At 30.5% G+C, this 16,037-nt stretch overlaps 2 protein-coding genes across 3 annotated transcripts; one reads left to right on the forward strand and one right to left on the reverse strand.

The window, feature by feature from the left end:
- The first annotated feature begins 4,370 nt into the window (after nt 1–4,370).
- Nucleotides 4,371–8,167, forward strand: LOC105152349 (damage-control phosphatase 1). 2 transcript variants are annotated; one of them, XM_011066564.2, is made up of 7 exons: nt 4,373–4,528; nt 4,821–4,921; nt 5,026–5,131; nt 5,297–5,541; nt 6,458–6,643; nt 6,717–7,113; nt 7,198–8,167. In XM_011066564.2, exons 2-7 carry the CDS (start codon nt 4,839–4,841, stop codon nt 7,528–7,530), a joined length of 1,350 nt encoding a protein of 449 aa, XP_011064866.1. In that variant the 5' UTR covers nt 4,373–4,528; nt 4,821–4,838; the 3' UTR covers nt 7,531–8,167. The 2 variants fall into 2 exon arrangements, with proteins under 2 accessions (XP_087272626.1, XP_011064866.1); XM_087416500.1 differs by lacking the exon at nt 4,821–4,921 and having other exon boundaries at nt 4,371–4,528.
- Nucleotides 8,168–8,423: 256 nt separating this feature from the next.
- On the reverse strand, nt 8,424–16,025 carry sau (Golgi phosphoprotein 3 homolog sauron). Its single transcript, XM_011066562.2, has 4 exons — nt 15,182–16,025; nt 14,848–15,094; nt 14,606–14,781; nt 8,424–12,343 (listed from the first exon to the last, which is right to left on the reverse strand). Exons 1-4 carry the CDS (start codon nt 15,443–15,445, stop codon nt 12,095–12,097), a joined length of 936 nt encoding a protein of 311 aa, XP_011064864.2. The 5' UTR covers nt 15,446–16,025; the 3' UTR covers nt 8,424–12,094.
- Between the last annotated feature and the right edge of the window lie 12 nt (nt 16,026–16,037).

Raw genomic sequence — 16,037 nt, forward strand, 5'->3', positions numbered from 1 at the left:
CTGGGTTTTCGTTTGGCTGCTGCGCTGGTTCGCGACAACCCCAAGAGAAACTTCTTTAAATTATGCCCTTTGGAATATACCATGCCTTCGGCATGACGTAGAGTATAATGTCCGTTGAAAACTTTCCACCGGCACGAAGAAATATCGTTGCAACATCTAAAAATGCATACGACTGATTCTTACCGTCAAGTAGCAGAGATTACACATTTTGAAAGAAAAGCCTAGCTTTTGACAAAGGAAAATTACATAAAACATAATTAGAAAGATTTTTGTGTAATTCATGTTACATAAAAATTAATCATGTACATTATTATTTATTGTAGTTATATTTATTATAATTATATTATAGTATATTTATTATATTTCTTGTCATATTAATTAATTTATATACATTCCATAAATTTACAACATTTTTATATAAATAGATTAATCCTTGATTCAATTTTTTAAATAATTATGAAAAAATTTTTTATAAACCTAACAGTTGTTTTGTACATTATTTATATGTCACAATTTATGTGTGATAACAATAAACGGCTACTGGCAGCTACGGAATAGCTCAGAAATAATTAACTTAATAACATTATTATTTAAAAATTTAATAGTATTAAATTAATACTAATATTATTTAAATGTTTTAACATCAAGTTACACGTAACCAAAATTTTTTACAAGTCGATATTCTCGCATGCGTATCGTTATCCTTTCGTTGGAGGTTTTCTTCATTTCAAGAAGTAATATTGGCCATATGGTCCTTATATTTACGACTTTATCCTACTTGTAAGAATCGTTTCTGTATTGTCCTACCGTGTTTAATCAATTTTGCGCAGAGGCTCGTAAGATCATGTACGATGATGTGTTAGTTGTCATTAAAAGAACAAGAAACAAGAAACTTTATATTCTAGTATAAAAAATAAAGAACATCCACGTAAAGAATATCAGAAAAGTTCTTTTTATTTACTGAAACATCGATTTCAATTAAAAACCTATAACAACCCAGCACACTCCTCGAAGAGGCGTCTCTAGACATTACATTCTAAGGATGTTCCCAGGACGTCCCCTAGGATAAAGTGTGCTGTATAGGAACAGTACCATTAAATTAAATTAAATTAGATAACATCTTAGTTCGTAAATAATGATGATTTGCAAACTACTGTATGAGTTTCAAAGTACATCAAAAGAAGGAAATACCTAAATTTCTCTCACTTCCGTGACATAATTCGTAATTTTGCCGACTAAATTGTGGGGGAAAAAAGCCAGCGATTATCTCGCTTATGTAGATGTATATGTATACGTGCATAATATTAGAGAATGTAAGTGTGGCACCGAGCTGACGTTCGGTAGTGCATTATCAGTTCGCCTCGCGCTCATAGGAAACCGCAATTTCCACAAATTACACGGATGAAAACTGACTCTTGCGACTGTACACCATCGGCTACAGCGCGGTGGAATTCATGGGTCGCGGGTTATGCCGCATTCGGTGGTATGTAGTAATTAGCAACATTGCTCCCAGATCTCTCGTGGATGGGAGGATCGAGCTGAGGGCCGAGCGAGGGGGTGGACGAGCGGGGGCCGACGGATTCGCCGACACAGATTTCATTTCGAAGGAATAGAACGCAAACGGCGGCGATATTATCTTGCCTCTGTGTTGCGACTGTGACATTTAACGATCGGTCAGACCAAGGTTCTCACAATACCGCCGGAAATTCAAACAAAATCATAATGCTGTCACCTTCTTAGTCTATATTATTTTTCTTAGTCTATATTATTCTTAGTCTTTGAAATTATACATATCATTCATATTGACATAATTTTTTTATTTTGAAAACTCTTCATCAGCCAAATAACATCAAATTTTCATAATTCTTATAATTTTCTCTCACACAAAAAAAGAAGTAAATTATGAATTTTCAGAGCCAGAGTATAATAACTTTTGTGAAGTGAATTATATTTGCCTTTTTAAAAATTTTTCGTGAATTGGATATCATTTGTGTATAAACAATATGGCAAAAATAGAAAAAGAGAACTAATTAGTGTTCCAACAACCTGCAGATTGGCTCTATCAATAACTGATGATACTGCATCAGTAATTGATGAAATATTATCAATTAATATAAATAATTCTAACGAACGTGATTTATAAATAAAACATAAAAAAGGAGCATGAAACCATAGCACTGGATGTTATTTGTGAAATTTAATTATTCATTAATAAAAAATCTTTAGACGTTTCGGCCACAATCTGGTTATCTTCAGTAAATCACAATATTAGTAAAACGCAGAATTTAGCAGAAATACGTACTAAATATTTAATACTTCTAGCAAAATTGTTTTTTATAAAGCATTCATACGTTTTAACGAATTTATAAAGATTGGATGTACTAGACACTACACGCAAGGATTAATAAAGGATTAATAAGAATCAATGCAAAGAAAGAACATATATCGAAACGTTCTTTGCAATCGAAGCATAGCTGTATGAAAATCAGCTGTATGAAAACTCAATTGATTTCTCTGCGATTTCCATGAGAGAAAATAATCTGAAACAAGACGCACCGAGTTTTGCTTCTGCAGACGTCTTTCCCGTCGAGTTTATTAAAACGCCGTGCAGCTGTAGCTGAATTATCGCCTGAGTTTCCTGTTTTGGCTCTCCCGCGGCAAAAAGCGCGCGTCGCGCAACGGGAACGAAACAATTTGACCGCCTTATTCGAATTTACTTTTCTCCTGCACATTCCGCGCGCCCGTATCAGCGCCGTAACTTTTGCCAAGCGGGGGCAGGCAGTCGCGCCATTACTTCCGAAGCTAATGTACCCTCACAACGATCATTATGTAAATTCAAGTGTGATAGAGCGTCCCGCCGGGCTATAATGCGAGCGAAACTTTTTTACGGAAGCTAATCAATTCATTTATCGTGTACCCGATGTCCGCTGTTCGTTGGGATACGATGGTACAAATATCAAGATTGTCCTTCAGAGAATAAATTCCCGCAGGAAAAGAACTCACGAGGAGCCACGTGGCGTCACGTGCCGACGAAAATTGTTTACCTACAATGTTTCCACAAATCTTCGCAGACGATAAAAATGCACCGCGATTGCGAACAGGTCATTTTCAAAGTGACGTTTAACTCTTCGTTGACATACTGAGTGCGAACCACCCACGAAATTATTTTAACTCTCTGAAACTCAATTTTCTTTTATTTTGAAGAACAAAAATACAAATGTTTATAAAAAAATTTCTGTTTTTTCAATTCCCAAAATAGCCTACATTCAATATGTAAAATAAATATCCTTTATCCAAAAAACCAACTTATTTTCTTTTTCAAAGTATCTGAACAACAATTCTGTAAATTTTTAACTTTTAATATTGAAATTTTTAAAAGTTACAATTTTACTTGTTTTTTTCTCTATTCATTGAACTCAAGAATTTTTTTTCACAAAAACTGTAATAAAATTTCAATCAAAAACTATTTGAATGTATTCTATAAACCTTGAAATTGACCCATAATTTTTTTCATATTGATTGGATTTTTTAAATAAGAATGTCAGTTGTTTAAACATTGTTCTGAGTGTGAGTCATTCAGTGTGTCAAAAAATGATCAAAAAAGGAAGTGTGTCAACGAAGGATTAATATAATCCTCCGAAATTGACTTTCAAAATCTGTAACACAATTACTGACCTTGGATCTACGTACAAGATCTATTTAATTTACGTTAATTGAAAGGCATTAATTAATTTCAAGGAACCATAACATATGGCTCATTATAAAAAAGAATAAATATAAATATATTTTAATAAGAATATCCAAATTTGCAGATGTAACATGAAGAAAATCAATATCGAATATAAATCGAAATAAATCGAAATTAAGGTAAATCTCATTATACATTAGTGGAACCGGATAAAGAATAAAAAAGCTGGCCTAAGGAATAGAAAGAAGAGAGAATAGATGAACGCTCCTATAATTATATCCAGAATTAAACTCATCGGGCGGTGATTTCCCCACGTCGGAAGCGCACAATATCGGCAGGCCGGAATCTCTTTATCCATCCGCATCCGCGAGCTCGCCGAGTGTCGGTGGACAAAAGTGTAACAGCGGGAGTTAGACGCGCTCGATTCGAAGGAGAAGAGGTCGCGGAGCGCTGGAAACTTTCTGCGTTGATGAAATTTCTTTGGGCGAAAACTTCACCGCGGGGTGGCGGCGCGACGATGACGAAGAAACCGCCACAAAACCGCGCGCAGTTAACCGCAGACAAAATAAAGGGGGGCGGAAAACAAACGGCCGATTATCTTTCTCGTCTTCGCGTTCACGCGCTTTCCGCGACTCAAACTCGTTCGAGGAAAGAATCGATTCCTCGCGCGAGGAATCGATTTCTCACGCGCCTGCGCGTCACATCGTGCGAGGTTGACACACGTTGACCTAACACACTGTTTACTCCGCTAGTCCGCGCTGCTCCACGTAGTAACGTGTTTATGTTTATGAGTAGTCCTCCGCGGTCTTCCGAGAACGTCTGGGAACAGAACGTGATAAGGTAACTTTTTGCCGTGATAAGTTGACGAAAGACCGCTTAGTTCGATTTTGCCGCAACGATTTGTTTTTATAAAATCGTGTTTGCGTCTTATCTTAATCTTGTTCTCCTTGAGATATATTTGTTTTATTTTTTGCTACAATAGAAAAGCATAACATAAAAGAAACGAACCATGCCGTGTGTTTATAAACACATATGTAAGACGCATGAGAGATTCTGGTCCTCTATTCTCATCATGATTTTATGTGTTGTTATTATTACTTTATTTTATCTCCATGGTTTGTTGTCTGTTCAGACTGTATCAGAATATACGATGGCTCAAAGTGATCCCAGAATCCCGGATTTGCAGGATACATTTACTCCTTTTGGTTTACCATTATCTGGAATATATAAGCGGTAATTTTTGAATTGCTTAACTCTGTTTCGTTCAACTTATTATCAATTCGATAACCTTTGATACAAAGATATAATAAAAATAACATCTTTTATTTATGTTACAGAAGTTACGCTTATGTGACAATCAAAGACAGATTGTCGGTGATATTAACGAAAATTATTGATATACTCTGCCAGAATAAAAGCAAAATTGTAGATACATACAATGAGGTAATCTTCATAGAAGCAGATGTGTGTGTGTATGTATGTATGGATGTGTGTATATTGTGTATGTGTATATTGTATATGTGTGTGTGTGTGTGTGTGTGTGTCACATAGCAATCAGTTTCCCATGCCGTTATGCCTTGAGACACAATACATGTTATTGAATTACAGAATGCTGAAAAAGATATTAAAGAGATTATAGGATTCATAAGTCAACTGAAAACTGAGATCATTACTAACAAAGCCTTGAAGCCACTGCGTTTAAATACCAAAGCACTTAATGACGCCGAGGAATGGAATAAATATCTAGAGTACAGAACATGCGTAGAAAATGGAATACCCACGTGGTTCAATACTGTATGGTTATATTGCGAATGCTATATGTATCGTATATTAGCTCAAGAAATTAGTTTATTGTAAGTTTTGATGTACTAAACGTAATATGAATTTATAGAACAATCTAAAATAACATATAAAATATCATAACATATAAAAAAAAGAGTATAAAACCACAGCACTGGATGTTGTTTGTGAAATTTAATTATTCATTATATTAATAAAAAATCTTTAGACGTTTCGGCTACAATCTAGCCATCTTCAGTAAAATCACAAATATTAGTAAAACGCAGAATTTACATATATCTGACATTGAATTCAGTCATATAATATAAGTATGTATAAATGTATTCTTTCATCTTGTTAAGGTGTATCGTACAACAATGTCACAGCGCCAATTATCATGTTGCAAGTTATGTAGAAAAAGAATTTCCAAATTCTCTTTTATAGACAAAATGATGGATCTTAAGCACTTCCCTCACGCAGATGGAAATTTCTCGTGACATTGTCTATTGTTATTCGTTGTTGAATAACAATACACAATGTCACGAGAAATTCGTTGTTGGAATAACAATACATAATGTCACGAGAAATTTCCATCTGCGTGAGGGAAGTATTTAAGATTCATCATTTTGTCTGTAAAACAGAATTTGGAAATTCTTTTTCTACATAACTTGCAACATGATAATTGGCGCTGTAACATTGTTATACGATGCACCTTAATAAGATGAAAGAACATACATATTTATATTATATGAAATTCAATGCTGAATTCAATGTCAGATATATGTAAATTCTGCGTTTTACTAATATTTGTGATTTTACTGAAGATGACCAGATTGTGGCCGAAACGTCTAAAGATTTTTTTATTAATGTAATGAATAATTAAATTTCACAAACAACATCCAGTGCTGTTGTTTCATGCTTTTTATATGTTCGATTTATAAATCACGTTCGTTAGAATTATTTATCTAAAATATCGTTTTGCAATTCTAGGAATACCATGCACAATTACGATCCATTTGAGTATCAAAAGCAAACTGATTTTATTAACGCCATTGAGTCTCTGGACTTAATGATTGGCTTGTACATAAAAGACATACTGTGCAATAAGGAATATAATAAGGAAAATTCAAAAAATGATTTTCTGAAATTTTTGAAATTGAGCTTATGGGGTAACAGGTTGTACTATTTCTATCTAATTCTAATATCTTTATATTGCATTGTCAATAAACAATGATTTCTATATTTACAGACATGATCTATCTGCAACTGCAGGAGCTCCTTCTACTCAGATTGATAATCCACTTGTGCTAATAGAGTCTTTAAACAAAAATATAGTAGTAAATGATTGGGAGAGCATATGGAATATTGTGAAAAAGATGAAAAACGATAATATTCATATAGTACTTGATAATGCAGGATATGAATTGTTCATTGATCTATGTTTAGCAGCTTTTTTGGTTACTGTTGTACCTACGACTAAGATAACGTTTCACGCAAAATTATATCCATGGTACGTGAGTGATACAACTATTCATGATTTTCTCTGGATGTTAGATTACATGAATGCACTAAACGATCGTCCAAATATACAATTATTGGGTAAAACATTCAAGAATCTAATGGATCAGGAAATTTGGTCTGTTAAGGTACATTTAATTTGTATCCTCTGAAACTGTTTAGATTATTATGTAAAATTATGTTAAATATAATTGTAACTTTTTATTACACAGGAAGAGCCATATTGGACAGGACCATACGATTTTTCGCAAATGAAAGAAAAAGAAAAAAATATATATGCTGAATTTTCCGCTGCTAAATTAATAATATTTAAGGGTGATCTGAATTATAGAAAGCTTCTGGGTGACGTAAATTTTGATTACAAAACAAGCTTTGCAACTGCATTGGGAAATTTTCAACCTACAAATATTTTGAGCTTGCGCACCTTAAAATCCGATATTTGTGTTGGATTACCAAATGGTATGGCTGAATTCTTTGAAAAGCATAAAGATAAACTGATAACCGGAGAATATGCCGTCATTCAAGCAGCTTTGTTCAAAATTTAAATTATAATAATCTTTAAATTATAATGATCTTTAAATTATAATAATCGTTATCTTTAATTATCGAATATCTTTGAATTGATAATCGTAATTACTGACGTTTATCATTGTACAAATATATAAAGTTATATAGCACAACATTTGTATATATACAGATATGCATGAGAATATATATATATTGAAATATTTATAAAAAAATCTTTATATTTCTTATAACGTATTTATATTTATTCTGTGCCATATATTGTATATTAATTATTTGATCTGTATAGTCTATACATATATATATATATATATATATATAGAATATATATATAGAAGTATATATATATATATATATATGTATATATATATATACATAAATAAAATCTATAGCTAATTACAAATATTTTCTAGTATTTTACACTATAAATTTTCATCTATATTTTGTATATTACTTTGATATATATAGTTATGTGAAATTTTCTTATAATAAATTCAGCCATTAATACAAATGTTGCTAATTTGTAACTAATTTGTACAATATAATGATAAAAAAACACGATAACAATAATCTCTTAATAAATATTTATAAATTGTCATTATATAATAATGATTATCTAATTTTTTAAAAGTCTGTAAAATAAAAGTGTTGAGAAATTATGGTATTAAAATTTTTTGTTGTTCCATCCTCATTACAATTAAATATGTTCTTACGTGATTGTTTAAAGTTATATACTATTTTCTGTTATTGATTATCTATTCAGAAATTATGACATGCCTTTACACAATTCTTATAATTTAAAACACTGCTCTCAATCTTATTTCATATCAATTGTTATCAACGATTAAGTACTATCTATTTAATTAACATATTACATATAAATTGAAAGAGAAATTTAATAAGAAGTAATAAATGTTGATAATTTCTTATTTATTGAATTTTAATCGACGGTATATTACATACGTATGTGCACATAAAATTATAAAGCAAGTCTGTAAGAATATAATACTATATTTATATCTACAAAATATTCAAATATATGAAATTAAATTTTCTATGTTTTGATTTAAATAATTTGACATTAATTCGACGCGTTGTATACTTTAAGTATAATAAATTTATCACAATAAATTATAAATTTTAAATTGTAAAATATAGTTTCAACAAATATGATCTGATTTAATGTCCATATACTTATTCGTAAAATGAATAATAGACTAATGTTTTAAATTGGTATGTTGAGATTTTTTTTTGAGAAAAAATTGAGAATACGTTAGAATTTTTTATTCTTAAGTTTTATAACAGATTCTGATTAACATATTCAATATTCAGATATAAAGATATGTTCTTCATTGTAAAACTTCAACTGCGAATAATGCGATATATATATATATATGTGTATATAGTTGTAGATAATAGATTTCGAAAGAGATTTAAAATCTCGCACATAGCAGTTGCAAATATTTATTTATCATTGTTATGTGATATAAAACATTTACTTCATAATTAAGTAAAACTTATTTCACTGTACTCGATTTTTTGTATCAAAATATCATGAAAAAGATAGATATTTTACCAAGTGGCGATAAAGCTCTCCCATCAATGGATTTTAAGATTAAATGTAATAAAAAATTTATGTGTATATTAGAGTATTCACAAAAACTTTGAATAAAATTTATTAAATATTGTTTTAATTACTTGTAAATATATTCATTATACTGTAAAGGCTACTGTAATCATAGTAATTATAATCACTACAATAAAAGTGAAGTAATAATAATTATTACAATACATTTTAATAAACAATTTAAATTCATTAGAATTTAAGTATTATTGTCATTACAAAAAACTAGATTTATATGCTAACATATGCTTGTCCAGCAAGCATTTTTAGATGGAACAGTATTTTATTAATATAACATTAAACAATCTATCTATTAAATAATTTTTAATATCCATAAGTAAAGAATGTGTATGTATGTATGTATAATACTTTTACGTACGAATATTGCTTTTATATCCAAGCATAAATGACACAAAATCATTAGTATAGATTATACTTATTAAATTCGAATAATCGTAAAAATTGGATTTAAGTTATAATTTTTCTCTAAAATAATATTATAAATATTAAAATAGTGATTATAAAGTTACTTAATATCTCACTATATTATGTAATCTAATATCTTTTTATTCATGTTCAATCTAACAAAATGTGCCCTACAAAATTTATTTGAAAAGTAAGTGCAAATCATAACTAAAAATACTTAAAAAAATATTATATACTAAAATATTATATACTAAAATATTATATACTAAAAATTAATTCTGATTATTACTCTGAATTACTATTTATTCCCCTATTCATTTTCAATAAAGAACTAAACCATAAAATTTAAAAAAATATAAAACATAAAATTTACAAAAAAATTTTTTTTAAATTTAAAAAAGTATAATTTTTTAATAAAATGCATTCTTTGTTCTTATAACTGATTAGCTTCTAAATATCTATACATTTTATATGCATCTTTCTACATGATATATCAGTAATCAAGAAAACAAGTGAATAAACAGAAATATTTGAATTTATATTACAATAATTTTTTGACAACTACAAATAGTTTGATACATTTTATGCTGTTCTTACAATATACATATATCCTATATATGTTTCTAACTTTTTCATACATTGCTTGTAACCAGATAGAACGGATTAATCTAAATTAAAAAATCTTCACTCTTTACCATTTTGCAATTTTTGCAATTTTTTTTAAGTTACCCAAGCAAAATGTTTAAAACCTATACAACTTTAAGACAATTTTAAAATATCTTTGAAATATCTTTAAGAGTTCTTTAAGAAATATCTTTAAGATATTTCATAAAGAACTCTGTGAAAGATTTTAAAATTGTCTTATGCGTCCATTTTATCTGCTCATTTGACAATCTTTAGAAAATATTTCGTTAAATATTGCAAAAACTGCAAAATGATAGAGAGTGAGTTTTCAACTCAGTTTAGTCCGCTCTACCTTTCCATAAGTGGTGTGCCAAAACATTTAAGACACTCTACATGTCCGCCCACTAGAATCTAATAATGTTCAGTAGCAGATTATTAAAATTTATTAATGAACTCTAAGAAATCATTTTCACAATATTAGACAATTATTTACAAAAATATGTTTCGAAACAACGGTAAAATTATTCAAATAATGCCTTTAAAATATGCTTGGGATGAGACATTACACATCATTTATTTTTATGAATATTAAAAAATGCTCCAAATACATTCCTGTTTAAATTCATTTTTTTTGTTCTTTTTTGAACAAATAAAATTGAATTTAAATAAAAAAAAATTTTTTTATTAAAAAATAAGGAATTTTGGCCATACATGCTTCTCTAGCATAATTAATTATTTCACAAAGTTGTTATATTTAATAATCTCAGGACAAACAGCTTGTAATATTGTACATGGACTAATATAGACGGTTCAACTATCGAATTACAATGAAATTATCACTTATCTGAAAAAATATTTTGATAACAGAAAATATCTATAACCAATAATACATTCGTCATCATTCTATTTAAAATCTGAGTACTTTACTGCCACATGGTAATATTATCAGTACAGTTTGTTTATATATACCAGAAGACATTGCAACAATATAATAATCTCTCTGAAAAACATTGATATAGAGTAGTTGTGCAGAAAAAATTTCTTACAAAATTTGACAGTTAAATAATTATCAGAAATGTGACACTTCGCGTAATGTCGCACGAGGTCAGCCATGTTATAAAATCATATTTATTAATATTATCTACATAATAAATGAAATAATTAACGACATTAAAAATATATCTAAAATTCTTTTCTGGAAAAAGATTTTAAATGCATGTATAGATTGATTAAACTTAAAAAGGAACGCGATTTGATCTAAACGATTCGCGGATATAACGCGAAACTCTATATGACATAAAGAAAGAGGCACATGTATATACTATATATTAAAAGTTAGGATTTAAAGGAATATCTGTACATACTTGTATATTTCACAAAATTATGACTAAAAACATATAATCCAGATTTCTTCAATATCACCACGCTCAATATCTATAACCATTTTGAGGCACCCCGCTTAGTATCTTGCATCTTGTATTATGTTTACAAAGATACATTCATAAACACAATGGATACGCAAGAAATATTGAAGTTGAACGCAATGTAATCGTTCCTTCCCAAATAAAATAGTACTATCCAGCACAAGGCATACACTCACGCTTCTTATTATTTTATAATATTTGGATACGAATATTCATTATATTCAGCTATCAAATATGTATAAATAATAATAACGAAAAGGAATCATTTAAAAAATTTTCTATATATAATAGTTGAATATGGATTTGGTCTGAATTATGTAACAAGAATTATATCTATTTGACATAATAATTGGCAACTAAAAGATATGCAAAATCATTAAGTTCATTATTCACATTAGTATAAGAATAATAGTATTGTATAATACATAATAGAATTTAATAGTAGAAAACTATTCCGCGTCCACGAAATTTAAGAGTTAGTAACTGTTACTTGGTGAATGCAGCAAATACAGCCCAAAGTACTGGATTCGCGTTACGTTTAGCAGATTCCGCCTCAAAATCAAGGTCTAATAATGTCCGTACTCTTCGCATCGCTACTTCATAATCGTCATCCGACAATGGCGCAAATGCATTTTCTAATACGTCAGCTGCATGAGCTAAAATAACTAATGCCAATGTTCGTCTATCCATACGAGCGGCATCATTTACCCAACGACCTAATACAGCTTCTTGGATCTGAAAGACAGAAAGTAACATATGCCTATTCATGGATTATATAACTCAATTTAATTCATTATATATTCTTTTATGTAAAATGTAGAACGCATTTTTTATCCTTGCCCATTATCTGTTTTCATTTTTATACGTTTATACTTAGATACTCCTTTTATACTCTTTTCTTTTTATTCTAAGCACAATGTAAGTATAGCTTTTAGTACAATTAATAAGAAATATAAAAATAACTAACGCTACAGATTTAATTGTAAATTAAATTTTCAATTAACAAAATGAAATATAATTTAATATAGATCTCCTCGAAACATATTATTTTTCTATTATGTATAAGTTAAATGCGTAATAAGTATACTGCAAAGAAGATAACTATATAAAATATATATGTGTGTGTGTGTATATATATATATATATATATATATATAAAATTATATTATACATATACATGTATTTAATTAGGGAGCTGTTATCTTATGTACATGCCTGCTAATCAATGTAAGGATATATAGGGTAATCCATTTAAATCGACCATCTAAAATATCTCGCTTATTTTTGATGATATAAAAAAATAAAAGTGAAAGAGTTTCGAGAGGAACATATTTTAGTCATGTTGGTTTTTTTTTAAATGGAGGCATCAAAAAGATATAAAGGTTACCTCCATTTTTTAAATGAAATAGTATAATTTTTTTTACACAATATGATTTTTCTAATTATTCTGCACATAAAAGTATTAAGATAATAATATCAAAAAACCAATAGTTCACGAGATATTTGACATTTTATTCTGAAATATATTGACATAAAATGTTAAATAACTCGTAAACTATTAACTTTTTGATAATCGTACCTTAATACTTTTACGAACAGAATAATGAAGTGAATCAGTTGATGGAACGAAAACACATAGTTGCTTATTTAAAAAATTACCCATTTTGCATACATATTTTTTTTAAAGCAATGATACGTTTTCTTTACACTAACTGACCATAGACTTCACCTTATTATTCTGTTCATAAAAGTTTTAAGATACGATTATCAAAAAATTAATAGTTTACGAATTGTTTAACATTTTATGTCAATATGTGCCTCGTAAAAGAATTAAATATCTTTATTAACTATTGGTTTTTTGATATTACTACTTTAATACTTTTATATGCAGAATAATTAGAGGAATTTTTCAGAATTTTTTAATACCGTACTTTCTCGTGTTAGTAAAAAAAAAAGAAAATGCAGTATACACACTAAAAAAGTTGATAAAAAATTCTGAAAAAATTCTCAGAACTTTATGAGAAGAAAATAAATGATTTGGCAATATTTGGCAATTTTTAGTAATTAATATCTTGTTAACTATTGCGAAAATTGCAAAATGGTAGAGGACTTTTCAACTCAGTTTAATCCTTTCTACCTACCCATGAAATATTTAGCGATTATTTCCAGACACCTTGTATAAAGATAAGATATTATTTCCGTAGAGGATAATATAACAGCATTATAACATAGAAAGTTGAAATAAATGTTCAATTATTGAGAAGTTTTCTATTCACAGTTTATATGAGAAAATAGGTTATAAGTTAGGAAGCCTTTTTTTTGAGTAAACACTACTTATTTTAGAAAAAATTTGATAAGGTTTAACGAGCTTTTTATTATAAATAATAATAATATTTGTGATCTGGTAAGTCAATTATTACACTAGCAACAGTCACAATAAATACATAAATATTGTCAGTATGAGACATGTATAAATTATATTTCAAGTTTGGAAGACTTATACAAGTACAGATACAGAAAAATAATATAAATTGTAAGGTAAATTGTTTGTGCATGTAAGAACTTGTATGTCCTTTCAGCCTTATGAATATAAAGAAGCCTTAGAAATCTAATTAATAATTCCCCAATTTATTCTATAGGCACATTATATACAGTGAATGAAAACAGTATTCAAAAGAGATATCTTAAAAAAAAACTTTTAAAAATATAAACATTAATTAACAATTTATTAACAAAGAATAAAATAGTCTGTATATTTTTCAAAATTATTTTACACAATAAGTATTCATATAGTCGAGAAATTTAGCTTTTCGGAAAACTCTTTTTGTTTATATTAGAACAGAATAAACTAATTGTATAAAATTGCTAATTAATATTTATTTTCTATAAATAAGGCTTTTTATAATAATTTCCTCTTTATAAACACTTTTTGTTCTCACTGTATCGATAACTAAAAAGTAGTATCATAGAAGAATACAAAGAAAATAAATAATTTACCTTTTTCACGAGACGGCTTTTAGCAAGATTGTCAGTAAGAGGATGAGTTGTCATATCAAACAATAAGAAATTTTGTTTCTCTGTAGTTAAGACACCCTTCTCGACAAGATTTTTTGCTAGCCGTTCTCTGACATTTTTCAACTGATACCTCAATTTTAAAGGATTCCATGTTTCTCCTGCAATCATGCGAGACATTTTAGAACCAACATCTTGTACATAAGTACAGTAATAAAGGAACTAACCACTGAGATATTCTATCCAACTCTGCACAGTTTCAGGTGGATCTGTGTCCTTTAAGTGTTTCAAAGCTTCGTCCAACAGTACATCTCCCGTAGGTGCGTCACTTTTCAAAAGAAGCTTCCTAGCTAGCAGACTCTTCTTACGCATACCAGCTTTCTCGAGCTCTACTCTACCCCGAAAGGCAAGCTCCGCTAAGATACATCCTCTTAATCCGGAACTTATGCAATCGTTCCAAAAGGACGTATATCCCTATGAAAAAAAAGAGGACAAAAAGTTAAATGTCGACCGGTCCAGGAATTCACAAAGGAGATAAAGATTTCTAGGGCATAAATGAACCTCTTTATCCTTGAGACCGAGCAGCAGAACCTCCTCCATAAGAGTGAGACGTGTCTCCTTGTCAGAGTCATCGTCGATGGTAGGATTGCAGTTAAGATCCTTCTGGGACAAGCAGTCCGTGTCCGGGCTTTGTCCAGATAGTTTATCGTTGTGGCCGATGAGGTCCGCGTTCGGACCGTCCTGGCCGCTGCCGCCGCCACCGGCGCCGCTGCCGCCGCTGTTCACCACGCGTCGTCGCTGCACCAGCCCGTCACCGCGATTCATCGTGCAGCACAGGTACCACGATGAGTCACTTGGAAGTACGTCCGCACGTTCCGGAGAGAATACACCACCGCGAGCAACTTCGATCAAACGGACGTGTCCGTTTCAGACGGTGTCGTTATTAGAGGGAGCCGGCACGGGCATCCATCATATGGTAAACACTATGCCGTTGACGTTTACTCCAAAGTGACATGTCTCATCCAAGATGGCCAAGCTCCTCTCGTTTGATGACCTCCTCGCGCGATTACTCGCGGTGGACCGAGTCAGCGCGGCGGATGACGCGCGGCGCGGCCGCGACGCGATGCGAACGCGATGCAACGGCCGATGTGACGAAACGATGGGCGTTCAAGGAATATGGGACCGCGTATCTCCGCTTGATTCGAGCTTGCCTTCTGCCGTCCGCGTTTAACGTGTGTCACCGACTCACCACGAGAATCGACACGCCTGCGAGGAAAGTGTCGGGATGATGAAACACACGTGTAAAATCGCGAGACAAATCCGGGACATCGAAATTCGTACGGAATTCAGCACGAGAATTCACTCGTACCACGTAGAGGATGAGGAACGAGAAGGACGAACATCCGTTCGCAAATCG

The sequence above is a fragment of the Acromyrmex echinatior genome, unplaced genomic scaffold, assembly GCF_024713525.1.
Source record: "Acromyrmex echinatior isolate Ae372 unplaced genomic scaffold, ASM2471352v2 Scaffold26, whole genome shotgun sequence".
Lineage (NCBI taxonomy): Eukaryota > Metazoa > Arthropoda > Insecta > Hymenoptera > Formicidae > Acromyrmex > Acromyrmex echinatior.

Bases quoted from the DNA above. Each gene is read 5' to 3' on its own strand.
- LOC105152349 (XM_011066564.2), top strand. From the start codon at position 4,839: ATGGCTCAAAGTGATCCCAGAATCCCGGATTTGCAGGATACATTTACT. The intron at 4,922-5,025 runs GTAATTTTTGAA...TTTATGTTACAG, and splicing joins TTATCTGGAATATATAAGCG to AAGTTACGCTTATGTGACAA. The intron at 5,542-6,457 runs GTAAGTTTTGAT...TTGCAATTCTAG, and splicing joins GCTCAAGAAATTAGTTTATT to GAATACCATGCACAATTACG.
- sau (XM_011066562.2), bottom strand. From the start codon at position 15,445: ATGAATCGCGGTGACGGGCTGGTGCAGCGACGACGCGTGGTGAACAGC. The intron at 15,095-15,181 runs GTTCATTTATGC...TTTTTTTCATAG, and splicing joins TCGGTCTCAAGGATAAAGAG to GGATATACGTCCTTTTGGAA. The intron at 12,344-14,605 runs GTAAATTATTTA...TCTGTCTTTCAG, and splicing joins AAAGCCGTCTCGTGAAAAAG to ATCCAAGAAGCTGTATTAGG.